Source organism: Oncorhynchus keta, chromosome 3 (genome assembly GCF_023373465.1).
Source record: "Oncorhynchus keta strain PuntledgeMale-10-30-2019 chromosome 3, Oket_V2, whole genome shotgun sequence".
In the NCBI taxonomy this organism is placed as follows: domain Eukaryota; kingdom Metazoa; phylum Chordata; class Actinopteri; order Salmoniformes; family Salmonidae; genus Oncorhynchus; species Oncorhynchus keta.
Window position 1 is genome coordinate 6984902 of NC_068423.1, and position 19295 is coordinate 7004196.

General features: G+C 44.3%; 1 protein-coding gene across 6 annotated transcripts in view; it reads right to left on the bottom strand.

The window, feature by feature from the left end:
* atp6v0a1b (ATPase H+ transporting V0 subunit a1b) overlaps positions 1-19295 on the bottom strand; it is a 37255-nt gene that overhangs the window by 16963 nt on the left and 997 nt on the right. For 4 of the 6 annotated variants that reach the window (XM_052487633.1, XM_035747069.2, XM_052487620.1 and 1 more), the window contains exons 2-13: positions 18761-18925; positions 18525-18603; positions 14137-14234; positions 13332-13460; positions 11697-11779; positions 7659-7785; positions 7184-7266; positions 6797-6890; positions 3028-3240; positions 2092-2242; positions 1655-1794; positions 939-1102 (exon numbers count right to left, since the gene is read on the bottom strand). In XM_052487633.1, coding sequence (XP_052343593.1) covers positions 939-1102; positions 1655-1794; positions 2092-2242; positions 3028-3240; positions 6797-6890; positions 7184-7266; positions 7659-7785; positions 11697-11779; positions 13332-13460; positions 14137-14234; positions 18525-18603; positions 18761-18877 — 1478 coding nt within the window. In that variant the 5' untranslated portion in view covers positions 18878-18925. Of the gene's footprint in view, positions 1-938; positions 1103-1654; positions 1795-2091; positions 2243-3027; positions 3241-6796; positions 6891-7183; positions 7267-7658; positions 7786-11696; positions 11780-13331; positions 13461-14136; positions 14235-18524; positions 18604-18760; positions 18929-19295 lie in introns of all 6 variants that reach the window. The other 2 variants (XM_035747060.2, XM_035747054.2) reach the window with 2 other exon arrangements.

The window sequence follows — 19295 nt, forward strand, 5'->3', positions numbered from 1 at the left end:
CCTCGTCGTCAGTTGAACAGTGTTTCCTCCGACACATTGGTGCGGCTGGCTTCCGGATTAAGGCGGGTGGATGTAAAGAAGCGCGGTTTGGCGGGTCATGGTTCAGAGGACGCATGACTTAACCTTCGCCTCCTAAGCCCGTTGAGGAGTTGCAGCGATGAGACAAGATCGAAATCGGGGAGATAATTGGGGTAAAATACAAGAACAACAAAAAAATATGATACAATTTTGAACTTGGCCTTTAATACTACAGCGCCTAGAAATGCATTGAATTAAACATTCATAAATGGCAAAAAAGACAGTTAAAAAATAAATCATAAGGAATAAGGTTTTGAAGTGTCTATCCTATATCTAGGCGATATAAGAAAGCTCAGGGAATATTTGAGTTTTTTTGGAAACATATTTAACCCCTTATTTTTGTTGCCACAAAACCACCTCCATACTTCCATTTGTTTGTATGGGTTACCTTCAGACGAGTCCCATGACACTTGTGGGGGTCATTGAGAAAAACGGAGCAATGTCTCCCTTTTCCATAGTGGGGTCATATTAGTTTGTATCTCAAACAGTTCCGATGCTACAGACAGAAGTTGGCACATCAGTGTTACCAACTTCAGACGAGTTTAACATCCGATTGTCATGACAGTGTTAAAATGAGGTGAATTAAAATGTTTTCACCAAGTTATACTACACAAAAAGGTCACCTTTCGTGGAAAAACCCTGCTACTACATTAACTGGAATGAAAGTTTTTTACAATATGTTAAACAGCAATCATGCTGTTGAAATCTCCCGTGGTGGGTGTATCCTTTTGTTGTTAGCTAATGTCAAAGCTTGTTACCAAGAACTGCCTTCTCCCAATTGGCTGTCGCGCAGTCGCGTGAGTGATTGGTTGGTTATTGGTGGATTTATAGGTTGGACAGTTAACTGACGGATAACTTACGTCCAGTTGGCTCCCTTGGGGCTGAACATGGGCCGGACACTCCAACCGGAGCCAAACATGTTGAGGGATTTGGAAAAGCAATCGTTGTAGATGATACCGGTGTAGACAGAGAAGATTCCCATCAGCAGGATGATGTAGCGTCCAGCGAATACCATGTTGAACATCTGCCAGGGCAGGGAGAGTATGAACACACATTGGAGCACTGGCCTGGGTCATGTTCATTGGCACAGAAAGGAAAAAAACAGACAGAGAGGGAAAACGTAGACCAGTCCAATAAGAAACACAAATTTTAATTTCCCTTTGTAAAACGTTGGAAATTGTTTTCTGTTGCGTACCCTAATGAACACAACCCAGGCCTCACCGGGTAAAGAATGTCTGCATCCTGTACCAGCCATCATTCAACACTCAACTACACCAAACACTAAAACATTACTTAAATTGCCCCAAGTTATGTAGCCTACTGTACAAGAGAGGATAGTTTGCCAAATTAAATCTACAATACATTGGCCTAATTATCTCCTTCCTCCCAAAGTGTGCACTTGCTCACATCCCTTCACTGACTTTAAAGGAACTAAGTGTTATAAGAAACATGGTGGAAACTCCCCCTGGCCCATTCATTCCCCAATCCAATGCTTTTAGGTTTGTGAGAAGTAGTGTGCACACTTCAGGAGAAAGAAGAAGCACACAATGTCATCGGCGCTCTTGGTGGGACGTACCTCGTTGTCAGTTTTCTGGGAGAGGATGCGGCTCTCTCGGATGACCAGGTAGAGGGCGGCGCAGGTCATCAGCACACCGTGACCCATGTCCCCGAACATGACGGCAAACAGGAAAGGGAAAGTGATGATGGTGTACGGTGCTGTAGGAAGGAGCACACAATAAGACACATCGCAGTGGACAGTACAACACAATGGCATGGGGGGAAAACAACAACAAGATACAGATAGAGACACAACAACACAAGAGACAAAACAAGACAAGAGACAAAGCAACACAAGACACAAAACACACAGAGACATAACAGTTATGTAGACACAACAAAACAGACAGACAAAACAACACACGAAGACACAACAGCATACATAGACACAACAACAACGACAGAAAGACCCAACAACAACAACACAGAGGCACACAGTGTAGACTTGTATGTCACCTGGGTTAATCTCCCGGTAATTTCCGATCCCGTAAGCGTCCACGATGTTCTGGAATCCAGAGGTGAACTTATTGGTCTTGTTGAAGGTGGGCGGAGTCTGCTTGGTGGTCATCCTGTTGAGAATGGAGGGCACTGTGGAGCCACTTCTCTCCTGTAAAACACACCAATCCACAATGAGTCTCTGCTATGGCGTGGTTTGCCCTAGGTACAACTCTAGGATCAGCTTCCCCTCCCCCAATCCTAACCTTAATCATTAGTGTGGAAAATGCAAATCTGACCCAAGATCAGCATCTAGGGGAAACTTCACCCTATACCAGAATTACCTGACAAATGCCAATTCACCTTCGCAAGCCCATTACAAACCTGATACAGCCAATACACAAACACCATTTTCATATTTTCAGATGACTCAGTGAGGAGGTTGCCACATCACTTAGACCAATGAGTAATGGGAGAAGGCACAGACCCCAGGTCAGTTCTGCAGGCCAAAGACTGGGCAGAAGCACTGTTGTATTTGGCTACATGATAACATTACATCAACGTTTGCCTATTCCTGTAATTTCATTTAGCTCTAGATAAGAACAGGGCACAGAAAGAGTACGTTCCATAGACCTCTGGGTGAACTGGTGAAAATTGTGCGTGTTGTTAGTTTAGTTTGCCTGGCAAAACAGATTGCACAATGACAATCTGTATGTATTTAATATCTAGCAATATAATTTCTCCCTTTATTATGATTACTGTCCAATTCCAAGTATTTCTATTCGACTCAAATTCTATGATGTTTATAAAGTATGCAAAGTACTTCATACTTTATCGTCGTCTTGTATTAAATTCCGAATTCTCCTCATCAAAATAACAACAGGAAGTGAGGTAATGAACTAAAGGGAGGTTCCTGCCTCAGAGCTCTAATCCTTCTGATTTGCAGACCCGACTCACCGTTCCTCGGCGCAGGGCGAACTGGATGGAGTCCAGGTCAGATACAGGGCACCACACCTCGGCGATCAGGCACTTCTGGGTGACGTCGATGTTGCACAGGTTCAGCGTGTGGTAAATGGCCTTCATCTTCCTCACCTTGATGAACCACACCCTCATGGTCTTGGCTGCAGCCTGGAGCACCCTCTGTCTGTGGTCCTCTGTCTGGTTCAGCACCTGCACGGGAGAAAAGAGGGTTTTGTTAGCCCGTTGAGCTAAAGCCTAGGTATTATTTCGGGGGAGCTAACGCAGGTCTTCAGGTCGTTGGTGCAGTTTAATGATTAAATATCTGGTTTTGGACCTGCACAGACAACAAGATGGTGTTAGCTAAGCCTAGGTAGTAGGTATTATCTCAGGGGAGCTAAAGCAAGTCTTCAGGCCTCAGATGGTTCAGACATAGACCATGTCCAAATACCCATACTTGCGTTCTAAATAGTAGCCATTTTAGGTACGCGAAAATATTACGTTTTATAGTATATGACATTTCCAAAATCGAGTATGCTTTAAATGCCAGGATGTTATACTCACTTCGGCTTTTCATCTAGTAGAATTCGCTGCACACTTTTGAGGAAAATAATCGTCTTTCCAGGCACATGTGTTTGACAACAGCTGATAGTCAGCTGATAATGAGATAAGGGGACACACTGTAACCAAGTGAGCAAATAGCGGGTATCAATGAAATTGCACATTAGACGACGCATTCTTAGGAAGGGTGAGCCAAGTATGTTGATATTTTTTGCTTACTGTATTAACTTTGACTAAACAGTATGTAGTTTTAGTAAGTAGTAGGAAAAACAGATTTCGGACACGGCCACTAAGATTTAATTTATTTTTAAAAGCTTGCGCACGGTTAATCCCCTGGAGGGCAGGGTTAAAGGAGGACAGAGGGAGTCTTCCCTTTCAAGTAGAACCACATTATTTTTTTTATAAGGATAGAGTTCAACACAATTATTGTTATACGAGGCGAAAGACCTCTACCGACTAGTACTGAGATACTGCACATGTGCACATCCCAACATCGAGAACATTGTGCGACTTAAACCAACAGTATCAAGGGACTGTGTAACACAAGCACACACATATAAATGTGCTTTCCGGGACAATTTATGATTGCCATTGCATATGCTGTTGATTAGCATGCAACACTGTCACACAAACACAAAAGCCCTGTGTAACAAGAATGACGTATTGGCAAACGCAAGCCTGAGAACGGAACAAGGGGTAACTGGGTAACTTCCTCACTTGCAACAGTGAAGGGTGGCGTTCCTACCTGAAAGACGTTGCATCGCATCAACCAATCGTTACACGCCACACCATCGACTGCATAGTCGGGCATCATATTGCTGTATCATATGATGTGGTTATTTGATATGCAGGCGTCTGCAACGTAGTCAGGCAGGAACAAACCATTTGGGACAGTTCATGGGCCCTGATTGGATGGAACTACAATCATACAATCATACAGTGCCTTCAGAAAGTATTCACACTCCTTGACTTATTCCACATTTTGTTGTGTTACATCCGGAATTCAAAATGGATTAGATAGATAATTTTTCTCACCTACCTAGACACAATACCCCACGACGACAAAGTGAAAACATGTTTTTAGAACGTTAGCAAATTTTCTGCACATTATACTTTTATAATTCTTCAAGCGCTGTCAAGTTGGTTGTTGATTGTTGCTAGACAGCCATTTTCCAGTCTTGCTATAGATTTTCAAGGAGATTTGAGTCAAAACTGTAACTAGGCCACTCAGAAACATTCAATGTCGTCTTGGTAAGCAACTCCAGTGTATATTTGGCCTTGTGTTTTAGGTTATTGTCCTGCTGAAAGGTCAATGTTGGAAAGCAAATTGAACCAGGTTTTCCTCTACTACACTATCTACCATTATTCCGGCCGTCTATTTACCACCACAAACCGATGCTGGCACTAAGACCGCACTCAACTAGCTGTATAAGGCCATAAGAAAACAAGAAAATGCTCATGCAGACGCAGCACTCCTAGTGGCCGGGGACTTTAACGCAGGCAAACTTAAATCTGTTTTGCCTAGTTTCTATCAGCATGTCACATGAGCAACCAGAAAAAAAAAACTCTAGGCCACCTTTACTCCACACACAGAGACGCGTACAAAGCTCTCCCTCGCCCTCCATTTGGCAAATCTGACCATAATTCTATCCTCCAAGTTTTCCTGCTTACAAGCAAAAACTAAAGCAGCAAGTACCAGTGACTTGCTCAATATGGAAGTGGTCAGATGACATGGATGCTACGCTACTGGACTGTTTTGCTAGCACAGACTGGAATATGTTCCGGGATTCATCCAATGTCATTGAGGAGTATACCACCTCATCGGCTTCGTCAATAAGTGCATCGACGATGTCGTACCTACTATGACCGTATGTACATATCCCAACCAGAAGCTTTGGATTACAGGCAACATCCGCAAGAGCTAAAGGCTAGAGCTGCCGCTTTCAAGGAGCGGGACACTAATCTGGACGCTTTTAAGAAATCCCACTATGCCCTCAGACGAACCATCAAACAGGCAAAGCGTCGATACAAGACAAAGATTGAATCCTACTACACCGGCTCTAACACTCAGGGCTTGCAAACTATTACGGACTACAAAGGAAAACCCAGCCGCGAGCTGTCCAGTGATGCGAGCCTACCAGACGAGCTAAAGGCCTTTTATGCTCGCTTTGAGGCAAGCAACACTGAAGCAACACTGAAGACTGCACAGACGGATTACCAGGACATGTACTCAGAGCATGCAGTGTGGTGCCTGGACAACAACCTCTCCTTCAATGTGAGCAAGACAAAGGAGCTGATCATAGACTATAGGAAAAGGTGGGCCGAACAGGCCCGCATTAACTTCGGCGGGGCTGTAGTTGAGCAGGTCGAGAGTTTCAAGTTCCTTGGTGTCCACATCACCAACAAACTATCATGGTCCAAACACAGCAAGACAGTTGTGAAGAGGGCACGACAACACCTTTTCCCCCTCAGGAGACAGAAAAGATTTGGCATGGGTACCCAGAACATCAAAAAGTTCTACAGCTGCACCATCGAGAGCATCCTGACCAGTTGCATCACCGTCTGGTATGGCAACTGCTCGGCATTTGACAGAAAGGCGCTACAGAGGGTAGTGTGAACGGCCCAAGCTTTTGATTTTAGTTTTGGGTCAAAGAAAACGGTTAAAATCACCAGCTAAAAATTAGTTGAATTTAGGAAGTCTGTTCCCAAATAATCCCACAAATAAAATAATAGATATGTAATTGTGTCTCAATGTAATTAAGGTATGAAATTATTGTTATGTTGCGGCCCTCAACCATCAGCTCAGCCAAAAATCATCCCCCTGCTGAATCTAGTTGCCTACCACTGGGTACGGTGTCCATATTAGGATACATGTAGCATCAAATTACCAAATCTCGCTCTATTGGCCTCATGGGTAGAATGTTATTAATACGCCTCATCATTATTTCTATGTCAAACTATTTTGTTATATTTCAGTCATCTGTGATGTACATAAAGTGTAATATTGGGATGCAAACTCAAAAGTGAATACATTTTCAGCTCTATATCTGACATGGTGTCTTTGTTTTTTAAAGCCCATAACCATGTGTGTGAGGTGTATACCTTGGTTTCAAAGTAGATTTGTTTGACAACCAAAAAAACACTGTGTCCCTGATTTTGCACACTGCAGTAAATGGTTAAGTGACAATGTGTTCATTGTCTTGCATACCATCTGGAGGTCGTCAATACGGGTGTTGACCCCAGCAGCCATCTCCTTCCTTTCCTGGGGAGTCTCGGGGCAGGGGTAGAGGGAGGCCCGGAACCTGGAACACACAACCAACAGTTTACATACTGACTTACAATTATACTGTAGGTAACCATAGAATTAGATTTACTAGAAAACAGACATTCCCATTTAAATCAATGTTCCGTGATCAGATAATGAAACGTCGCAACTGATAAACTCGGGTATCATCATTCTGGCCCAAGTTTCCCGACTTTAAGGGTCGTTGTTGTGGTTATTTCCGTGTCGGGAACTCGTATATCTACATTTCTGACAGCACTCAAACGCAAAATTAATGGACGAACTGGGTACTGACTAGTGGTAGTAACGTACCCCTCACATATCTTCTTGACTCTGTTCTTCAGCTGATCGCCTTGGAAGAAGATGATGAAGACTGACTTGTGGACTTGGTCGCCCTGTAAGAGAGAAGGAGTCAATCATCTCACCAATCAAGCAGTGACTGTCGTCGGAACAACTTATTGAACAACGCGTATTTCTATTTTTTTTGTGCCCTGGCTCATTGGGTGTTAGGTCGCACAAACTTGGGTGTGAATACGTTTTTGTACTTTTCATCTTCATTGGTGTGTCAAAGAAAAAAAAAATTGACAAACTTTTTATACTTAAGAATTTTTATCCCTTTAGGTGCTCAGTTCACAGACAGGCGTGTATACATAATAACATTTAAAAAATACATACACAAAGAATCGAAAGACAGTAGAGAATAAGAACAAACATACAACACAAAACACACACACATTTTTTAAAAATTTAATACGAAGTAAGATTTTTAAAAACATTATTGACAGACCGTGGCGGGGTCCTCCAGGGGGTCCTCGATTTCTGCCTGACGTAAAAAGACGTTGCCGCGGCACACTCTCCACAGCATCCTCTCAAAGGTAGGGATCCTCTCCCGGCTGATCACCCCAGCAACAAACCTGCTCGGGCCAAATTAAAATGTTTCAGGTTCTGGCCAATCAAATGCACTGTACATGATCCCTCTGGGTTGTCGTGACATTTTTCCTGACATAGGCGCCTGGTCCCAGATCTGTTTGTCCTTTTGGCATAACAACAACCATATGAGTTGTTACAGAACAAACTGATCTAAGACCAGCCTAATAGCATTAACCCCAATACGTCAATGGCTAATAGACGCAATAGGCGCCAACGGGAACAGTGCAAAACAAATGTGTTGAAAGATGGATGAGCCCAAGTTGTTTGCTGTTCTGTCACTGTGTGTCACGCCCTGACCTGAGATATCTCTGTTTTCTTTATATTTTGGTTAGGTCAGGGTGTGATGATCCAGTGATGATCCGCAATCCAGAGCCTCTGGCGATGATCCACGGTCCGGTTCTACAAAGGTGGAGGGGGGCGGCGTCCAGAACCGGAGCCGCCACCGAGGGTAGATGCCCACCCGGACCCTCCCCTATAGGTTCAGGTTTGCGGCCGGGAGTCCGCACCTTGGGGGGGGCCTGAGACGTCTCTGTTTTCTTTATATTTTGGTTAGGTCAGGGTGTGACTAGGGTGGGTACGCAAGTTTTTGTATTCCCTATGTTTTTTTGTATGTCTACAGTAAGTTGTCTTTGTGCACTCCAGCAGCTTCACGTTTCCTTTGTTCTTTATTGTTTTTGTTCGACATTAATTTAATAAATAGAGAATGTATGCATACCACGCTGCACCTTGGTCTCCTTCATATGACGAACGTGACACTGTGACTATAGATCATAATGAGTGTCAATTTCCCTGCTTTTGTTGGTGTGGCAGCTTCATATGCTGCCATTGACCTACTGACACGCACTCACACTTACTTGCTTACGGTTGTCCATCGTATCAAAGGATGACTTCCACTTCTGAGTTAACAGTGAATTCTTTGGTGACAGTAGAGTCCAATCCGAGATCCACAAACTTTATTGCAGGTGGGGCATATGCAGTCTGTGTTGGTGGAGGCAGGCATGGTTGTATGTTTCCTGAGCTGTTTTTGCTGTCTCTTTGTGCTCTTCTCCTCCCACCTCTGTACACCGCTCTGGCAGAGCGGAACGGTCGGCAGCAGCATCCTCCAGGTCTGTGGGTTTGATGTTGCACTTCTTCAGCAACGTTTTTAGCTGGTCCTTGTAGCGCTTCTTCTGCCCCCCTATGGACCGCAGGCCAAGATGTAGCTGGCCATACAAGATCTTCCGCGGCAAGCGCTCCTGAGACATTCTAATGACATTCCCAAGCCAGCGCAGTTGGTGTTGGGTGACCATGGCCTCCATACTCTTGCAGTTGGTCTTAGCAAGTATTTCTGTATGGGGTACATGGTTGTGCCAGGCGATTCCCAGGATGCGCAGCAGGCATCTTATGCAGAATCGCTCGAGCTGCTTGTTGTGGCGATTGAGTGACCCAGGCTTCACAGCTGTAAAGAAGTGTGGTGATGCAGTCGGCTTGATAAACAGCGTCTTTGGTGTGGAGGTGGAAATCCCTGTTTGGAAGACCCTGCGTCTGAGTTTTCCAAAGGCAGCTGATGCTTGCTTGATCCTAATTTGAATTTTAAGGTCGTTGCTGCAGTCATCAGAGAGGATGCTGCCCAGGTATTTGAAGGACGTAACGTCACCTTTGCCAGGACCTTGATGGCAACAGCCAGAAGGGATATCCCCCGGCTGTTGCTGCAGATGGACCTTGTTCTTATAGATGGTGACAATATTTGCATCCCGCTGCTGGTGGACGATCTCCCGGTCCCAAACATCACTGATGTACTGGTGGAGCGTTCTAGTGCAGAAGTAACCTCCCTTCTTAAATAGCTCTGCCTGGATGCTGTCAGCACCAGGAGTCTTGTTGTTCTTGAGGGATGGATAGCTGATAACACCTCTTGGAAGGTTGGCAAATGATTGAGGTCTCGAATAGGTGGACGGACAGGCAGTTCTTCCAGGATGGAGTGGTCTGTAGGAGAGTGCTGATTGAGTCGTGCTTCAAAGTGGTCAGCCCACCTCATGAGTATCTGGTTTTGGTCCTTCATGAGTCAGACCATCAGCTGTTTTCATGGGGGTGATGTAGCGACTTCCCGGGCCATAGATAGCTTTAGTTGAGTTGTAGAAATTGTGTTTTTATCTGCATAAATTTGGATTTCCTTCGACCACCATTTGTTCTGCAGAGTACGCAAGGTTGTTTGCACTTCCTTGCGCGACGCATGCCATTACTTGCGAAAGGTAGAAGATGTGCGGCTGTTGAGAGTAGCCCTGTGCGCTTTGTGCATATTGTCCAGTAAGGTTGTGATGGTGTCAGAATTCTCATCAAACCAGTCCTGATGTTTCCTACCTTTGTAGCCAATGGAGTGGGCTGCTGCCTGATAGAACACTGAGCTAATAGAAGCCCACTTCTGGTCCATGGGGTCCTCTGCGTTCAGAAGAGGCTCAGTCTCCCTCAGCCTTTCAGCGAGAGAGCGGCGGGATTCAACCCTGACTGTTGCTTTCTCAAGCCGGATATAGTGCAGCCGCTGTTATTAGTGTCACAACGTCTCACTATGACGTAGTCGACCAGGTGCCAGTGTTTGGAGCGTGAGTGCATCCATGATGTTTTATATTTGTTCTTCTGCTGGAACAAGGTCTTAGTGACAATGAGATCATGCTCGGCACATAGAGTTAGCAGTATCATGCCGTTCTCATTGACCTGGCCAACACAATGCCTACCCAGCACTCCACTCCATATCCTGTTTTTCTGTCCCACCCTAGCGTTGAAGTCACCCAGGCCTTATCTAGTGATTGGTAGAAGCAGTCCTTTGCCTCATTTTCAGATGGTAACATTGGTGCGTATGCACTGAGAAGAGTAGCATAACGCATCTTGGCTAAGGGGATATGGAGAGACATGAGTATTTCACTTATGCCGACAGGTGTTTCGGTGAGGCTGGGTGGTTGTGAGGCTGTGTGAGGCTGTTCTTAATTGCCAGTCCCACACCGTGCTGATGTTGTCCACCCGGAGGGTAACCTGACCAGAAGAAGGTGTAACCTTCTCCCTCCTCTTTCAGGGAACTTTCATCCAGGAACCTGGTCTAACTCAGGGCAGCAATGTCAATGTTATAGCGCCTTAGTTCTGCAGCAATCAAAGCTGTTCTCTGACGGGGTCTATTGCTGTTATCGTCAGTGTCCAAAAGAGTTCTCATGTTCCATGTCGCCAGTTTCAGGGGAATTATTTTCTTTAGCATTTTTCGACCGCTGAGTGGAACTCCCGATAGGTGCGGAAGCATATCCACACACGCACGCACGCACGCACGCACGCACGCACGCACGCACGCACGCACACACACACACACACACACACACACACACACACACACACACACACACACACACACAGCCCTGACATTATCAAGCATGGATCAATGCCTGGCTCAAAGTTAATTGAAATCAGTCCCTATTCAGTGGCCAGTAGTTTTTTTATACACCATCCACTACCATCTTTCATTTAAATTGCCTGTATATGCCTATAGGCCAAAAAGAGGTGACTTGGACATCTATGAGTTAAATGATCCCCACGACAGCTAGAACATATTTTTCCTTGGGCTACAAAATAATATTACAGCATGCAAAGGTGTATGTATTGTACAGCTGATTGCATTCAATGTACAGCTCAAGTGCCCTATAGGGCGTACTCTAATGTATTGTTTGTTAAAAGTAAATCTCCTAGACCACCAGTGTTTCCCCTACCATTGTTCAAGCAGGGCGAGCCACCTAACTCTGTTAGACCCAGGCCTAACAAACTTTGGTTTCTATGGATTTCAATTGACAATTTCAGTGCCCGAGGGCTTGGAAGTTTCTTTGGGAAAACTGCTGTACGGTGCGTGTGTGTGATTGTGTGATTGTGTGTGTGTGTGTCTCACCCCAGTCGGAGCGGTGCTCCCCGGCCACCCTCGTTACCCTCCATTAGGGCTGACGACTCTTCCATCAGGGCGGGGTCCTCCATCTGTGGAACATAAGGAATATGATGATGATGGAGATAGGAGGAAGATGCCATTTAGTCTGGCATTACAAACCAGCAACCACTTTGTTAAGATACACTATATATACAAAAGTATGTGGACATCCCTTCAAATGAGTGGATTCGGCTATTTCAGCCACACCCGTGTATGCACCAGGTGTATAAAATCAAGCACACAGTCATGACATCTCCATAGACAAACATTGGCAGTAGAATGGCCTTATTGAAGAGCTCAGTGACTTTCAATGTGGTACCGTCATAGGATGGTAACAACAAGTCAATTTGACAAATTTCTGCCCTGCTAGAGCTGCCTCAGTCAAGCTGCCTCAGTCAACTGTAAGTGCTGTTATTGTGAAGTGGAAACATCTAGGAGCAACAACAGTTCAGCCACGAATTGGTAGGCAACACATGCTCACAGAACAGAATGGGACAGCCGAGTGCTGAAGTGCGTAAAAAAAGTCTGTCCTCGTTTGCAACCCTCACTACCGAGTTCCAAACTGCCTCTTGAAGCAACGTCAGCACTTAACTGTTCATCGCAAGCTTTATGAAATAGGTTTCCATGGCCGAGCAGCCGCACACAAGCCTAAGATCACCATGCACATTACCAAGCGTCGGCTGGAGTGGTGTAAAGCTCGCCGCCATTGGACTCTGGAGCAGTGGAAACGAGTTCTCTGGAGGGATGAATCACACTTCACCATCTGGCATTCTGACGGATTAATCTGGGTTTGGCAGAAGCCAGGAGAACGCTACCTGCCGAATGCATAGTGCCAACTGTAAAGTTTGGTGGAGGATAAATAATGGTCTGGGGCTGTTTTTCATGGTTCGGGCTAGGCCCCTTAGTTCCTGTAAATAGACATCTTAACGCTACAGCACAATTACATTCTAGACTATTCTGTGCTTCCAACTTTGTGGCAACAGTTTGGGGAAGGCCCTATCCTGTTTCAGCATGACAATTCCCCCGTGCACAAAGCGAGGTCCATAAATAAATGGTTTATTGATATCGGTGTGGAAGAACTTGACTGGCCTGCACCAAGCCCTGACCTCAACCCCTTCGAACACCTTTGGGATGAATTGGAACGCCGTCTGCGAGCCAGGCCTAATCTGCCAACATCAGTGCCCAACCTCACTAATGCTCTTGTAGCTAAATGGAAGCACGTCCTTGAAGCAATGTTCCAACATCTAGTGGAAAGCCTTCCCAGAAGAGTGGAGGCTGTTATAGCAGCAAAGGGGGGACCAACTCCATATTCATTTCCATGATTTTGGAATGAGATGTTCGATGAGCAGGTGTCCACATACTTTTGGTCATAGGGATTGAGGAAAACAGAGGTTGTGTTCCAGGTGAACTACATTACAGATGTTGCATTGCATCAGTCAATGGTTAGGTGCCATGAGCAGTCGGTCATCAAATTGCTATATCAAATGATGTGGGTAGCTGATATGTTAAAAACCTATCCAGGCGTTGTGAGATCTGGCATGCATCTGCAATGTAGTCCGCCTGGAACGTGACCAAAGTATTGGAGTGGAGGTACTCGCTGACCTCGTCAAAGAACTGCTGGGTACGTCGCAGGATGTGCTTGAGCTCGGTCAGCTCCAGGAAGTTCTTCTTCAGGGCTTCCTGGTTGGTGTTGATCTCCTTCAGCTCGTTCTCCAGCTTCTCAAACGTGGCCTGTCAATCAAACAGAGACAACCAATGAGATTAGGCTTTAGATGGGATGGGGTGCGATTCAAAAACGGTAGAAGGGGTCATAGAAATAAAATCACTAGAACGGACATAGCCTTTACTTCCTGCTTTACTCCCATTGATAAACCTTTCAAATGGCTGCCGGTACACCCATTACAGACCCATTGATTTGAATGAGGATACCCGTTCTAGTGTTTTTATTTCTATGGAAGGGATAGTCTATTCAGCTCAGTAACAAGCAAGCATGGGCCCTAACATGAGTCCTACCTATATCCTATAATTATGGCCAATGTCCGGTAAAGTGTCATCATGGGTCTTAGAGGTATTGGCTAGAGCAGGTGAACTGCTGCACAGTTCCACTTCACTGTCAGGTAGGCCCTTACAGAAAAAACGCATGATTTCACATGTGGAAAATCACGTTTTCACGTTGCTTTAAATGTTGTCACATGTCATTACATTAACTTCACGTTAAGAAGTTTTGAAACACGTCACATGTGATCACGTGCAAGTCATGTGGTTTTTCCGTAAATGGAGTAGTAGTATAAGGCAAAAACGATGATTAAATGATCTGTGAAATTGTGTTGTGCTAAATCTGGGTTGATGTTTAATGACATTCATCATTTCATATTACTGACATGCAGTATTCAACAGGGATAGATACCTCCAGGTCAATCATATCCCTAGGGAAGGGGACTTCGGGATTCTCTCCTGTATCCACAGTCGGGATGTTGGCTTTTTTAATCTCCTTCTCGACAAACCCTGGAAAGCAAAACACCAGGTAATATTCAATACATGTGCAAGTTTCTACCCTGGTTGCCAGTCTGTTTCTGATCTCTTGCCAACTCCTTATGGAATTGTCATGCCAAATTGCTTGACAATGGCAACATACGTAGTAGGCAGAAGCACAAACAGACCTGGGACTAAGCCATTGAGTTTCTGCATTGTCGGAGAAATAGACATCTGTGTGCCATTCTGTGTGTGGTATTCTTAACAATACTATATCTCAATGTACAGTGAATTCGGAAAGTATTCAGACCCCTTGACTTTTTCCACATTTTGTTACGTTACAGACTTATTCTAAAATTGCTAAAAGCATTTTTATCCCCCTCATCAATCTACACACAATACCCCATCACGACAAAGTGAAAACAGGTTATAAGTCTCTGTTCACCGGACGTGCTACCTGTCCCAGACCTGCTGTTTTCAACTCTCTAGAGACAGCAAGAGCCGTAGAGATACTCTAAATGATCAGCTATGGAAAGCCAACTGACATTTATTCCTGAGGTGCTGACCTGTTGCACCCTCGACAACCACTGTGATTATTATTACTTGACCCTGCTGGTCATCTATGAACATTTGAACATCTTGGCCATGTTCTGTTATAATCTCCATTCGGCACAGCCAGAAGAGGACTGGCCACCCCTCATAGCCTGGTTCCGCTCTAGGTTTCTTCCTAACTCTGGCATTTGTAGGGAGTTTTTCCTAGCCAACGTGCTTCTACACCTGCATTGCTTGCTGTTTGGGGGTTTAGGCTAGGTTTCTGTACAGCACTTTGTGACATCAGCTGATGTAAGAAGGGCTTTATAAATCAATTTGATTGATTAAGAAATGTTTGCACATTTATAAGAAACAAAAAAACTGCAATACCTTATTTACATAAGTATTCAGACCCTTTGCTATAAGACTTGAAATTGAGCTCAGGTGCATCCTATTTCTATTGATAATCCTTGAGATGTTTCTACAAACAGATTGGAGTCCACATGGTAAATTCAATTGATTTGGAAAGGCACACGCCTGTTTATATAAGGTCCCACAGCTGACTGTGCATGTCAGAGCAAAACCAAGCCTTGAGGTCGAATGAATTGTCCTTAGAGCACTGAGACAGGATTGTGTCGAGGCACAGATCTGGGGAAGGGTACCAAAAAATGTCTGAAGGTCACTCTGACAGAGCTACAGAGTTCCTCTGTGGAGATGGGAGAAGCTTCCAGAAGGACAACCATCTCTGCAGCACTCCACCAATCAGGCCGTTATGGTAGAGTGACCAGATGGAAGCCACTCCTCAGTAAAAGGCATATGACAGCCCACTTGTAGTTTGCCAAAAGGCAACTAAAGGACTCTCAGACCATGATAAACAAGATTCTCTGGTCTGATGAAACCAAGATTGAACTCTTTGACCTGAATACCAAGCATCATATCTGGAGGAAACCTGGCACCATCCCTACGGTGAAGCATGATGGTGGCAGCATCATGCTGTGGGGATGTTTTTCAGCGGAGGGACTGGGAGACTAGTCAGGACCAAAGGACAGATGAAAGAAAGCAAAGTACCTTCCAACAGGATAACGACCCTAAACACACAGCCAAGATAAGGTAGGAGTGGAAGTCTCTGAATGTCCTTGAGTTGCCCAGCCAGAGGCCGGACTTAAACCAGATCAAACATCTCTGTAGAGACATGAAAATAGCTGTGCAGCGACGCTCCCCATCCAACCCAACAGAGCTTGAGAGGATCTGCAGAGAAGAATGGGAGAAACTTCCCAAATACAGATGTGCCCATTTAAAGGTTCTGTATTTATTTTCTTAAGTCAACCTTGTTTTCTGTTTCTTTGTGTTCTTGAACGTAGCCCTGTTTCTTTGTGTTTTTGAACGTAGCCCTGTCTTTAATTTTTTGTTCATTGATTTCACCTGTGTTAGTTACTCACCTGGTCTCATCAGCTCCTTATTTAGTTCAGTTCATTCTGTTTATGCCTTTGATAGGTATTATTCGTTTTGACTCTACTAAGCCGTTTCCTAGCTCGTTTGTGAGAACCAGTTATATAGCCTTCAGTCCTAGTTTTGATTCACCTGCCTGTTTGTCTACCTGTGTATGACCATTGCCTGCCTGTAACCACGATTCCTGCCTTCTGCGAAGGTGAAATAAACATCTCTGCGTGTGAATCTACACCTTTTTCTCCCTGAGTTTTCATTACAGCCAACTTGTAGAGTCATACCCAAGAAGACTCGAGGCTGTAATCACTGCCAAAGGTGTTTCAACAAAGTACTGAGTAAAGGGTCAGAATACTTAAGTCAAATTAATATTTCAGTTTTTATTTTATTTTTTATAAATGTTAATTTTTCCACTAAAAAAACGTTTTTTTCTTTATCATTATGGGGTATTGTGTGTACAGTCGTGGCCAAAGGTTTTGAGAATGACACAAATATTAATTTTCACAAAGTCTGCTGCCTCAGTTTGTATGATGGCAATTTGCATATACTCCAGAATGTTATGAAGAGTGATCAGATGAATTGCAATTAATTGCAAAGTCCCTCTTTGCCATGCAAATGAACTGAATCCCCCAAAAACATGTCCACTGCATTTCAGCCCTGCCACAAAAGGACCAGCTGACATCATGTCAGTGATTCTCTCGTTAACACAGGTGTGATTGTTGACGAGGACATGGCTGGAGATCACTCTGTCATGCTAATTGAGTTTGAATAACAGACTGGAAGCTTCAAAAGGAGGGTGGTGCTTGGAATCCTTGTTCTTCCTCTGTCAACCATGGTTACCTGCAAGGAAACACGTGCCGTCATCATTACTTTGCACAAAAAGGGCTTCACAGGCAAGGATATTGCTGCCAGTAAGATTGCACCTAAATCAACCATTTATCGGATCATCAAGAACTTCAAGGAGAGCGGTTCAACTTTTGTGAAGAAGGCTTCAGGGCACCCAAGAAAGTCCAGCAAGCGCCAGGACCATCTCCTAAAGTTGATTCAGCTGATCGGAGCACCACCAGTACAGAGCTTTCTCAGGAATGGCAGCAGGCAGGGGTGAGTGCATTTGCATGCATAGTGTGGCGAAGACTTTTGGAGGATGGCCTGGTGTCAAGAAGGACAGCAAAGAAGCCACTTCTCTCCAGGAAAAACATCAGGGACAGACTGATATTCTGCAAAAGGTACAGGGATTGGACTGCTGAGGACTGGGGTAAAGTAATTTTCTCTGATGAATCCCCTTTCCGATTGTTTGGGGCATCCGGAAAAAATCTTGTCCGGAGAAGACAAGGTGAGCGCTACCATCAGTCCTATGTCATGCCAACAGTAAATCATCCTGAGACCATTCATGTGTGGGGTTGCTTCTCAGCCAAGGGTGTGGGCTCACTCACAATTTTGCCTAAGAACACAGCCATAAATAAAGAATGGTACCAACACATCCTAAGAGAACAACATTTCCCAACCATCCATGAACAGTTTGGTGACGAACAATGCCTTTTCCAGCATGATGGCACACCTTACTATAAGGCAAAAGTGATAACTAGGTGGCTCGGGGGAACAAAACATCGATATTTTGGGTCCATGGCCAGGAAACTCCCCAGATCTTAATCCCATTGAGAACTTGTGGTCATTCCTCAAGAGGCGGGTAGACAAACAAAAACCCACAAATTCTGACAAACTCCAAGCATTGATTATGCAAGAATGGGCTGCCGTCAGTCAGGATGTGGCCCAGAAGTTCATTGACAGCATGCCAGGGCGGATTGCAGAGGTCTTGAAAAAGAAGGGTCAACACTGCAAATATTGACTCTTTGCATCAACTTCATGTAATTGTCAATAAAAGCCTTTGACACTTATGAAATGCTTGTAATTATACTTCAGTATTCCATGGTAACATCTGACAAAAATATCTAAAGACACTGAAACAGCAAACGTTGTGGAAATTAACATTTGTGTCATTCTCAAAACTTTTGGCCACGACTGTAGATTGATGAGAGAAAAAACTATTCAATCCAAGGCTGTAATGTAACAAAATGTGGAAAAAGTCAAGGGGTCCGAATGCACTTAATGTGGTATTATATGAACTGTCCCTGCTATGTTTTGCCCAAGCTGTCCATTCTGTTACCCACCTAGAAATAGGGAGGACCACAATGTAAATGTCTTTATTGTGTAACACTTACTGTGTTTTTAATTCTCAAAAACATTGGATGTATTGTTGGCTCACTTGGCTGACATATCTCTATACATATATTAAATATGTCAAATAAAATGTATTCATTTATTCATTCAACATATTGTGAAATCACTCACTTAGTTTCCTGTCCATCTCCTCACACCTCCTCACTTCATTCACAAACTTCCTCTGGAACACATTCACGTCTGGGTTGAGCTAAAGATTCAAACAGAAACAGGTGTCAAAGTTGCCCTTCTTGGCCAGGTCTACCTTGGGAAAGAGGTATTCTGACCTCAATCAGACTTCCTGTTTAATTAAATAAAGGTTAAATCCTTTTTTTTTTAAATAGATAGATGACTGGTATGTTACTTACATCGCGGAACTGAACCATTCCCAGTTCTCCCAGCTCGCTGACACAGCAGTAGGCTGCCTCAGACTGGAGGAAGAGCTGGGCAAGTGTCATCTCCTCGCTCCTGAACAGTTCCCCCATGGTGACCACCTGACACACTCACCCTTTAAGGTAAAAATAATAATACCCCTGTTGGCAAAATTAAGGGCAAAATGACAAGGATGGACAGATAGATAGTTAGCCTGAACAAAGTTGGGTTGGTGTGTCTCTAGCTTGAACAGTTCAAGAGCAGTAGGTCTGGCATTTGGACTACCATTCAAAAGTTTGGGGGCACTTAGAAATATCCTTGTTTTTGAAAGAAAAACATTTTTTTTTGTCCATTAAAATATAATCAAATTGATCAGAAATAGTGTCCAAACTTTTGACTGGTACTGTATGTCATTCTTCTAATTCTATGGCTTCCTTTTTCTTTCCAGATGTGAAAGGACTGTCATCAGGATCAGTCAACACGGATATGAGGATTAACTGTCCGTGTCCAATGGAAATCCTACTCGTGCGT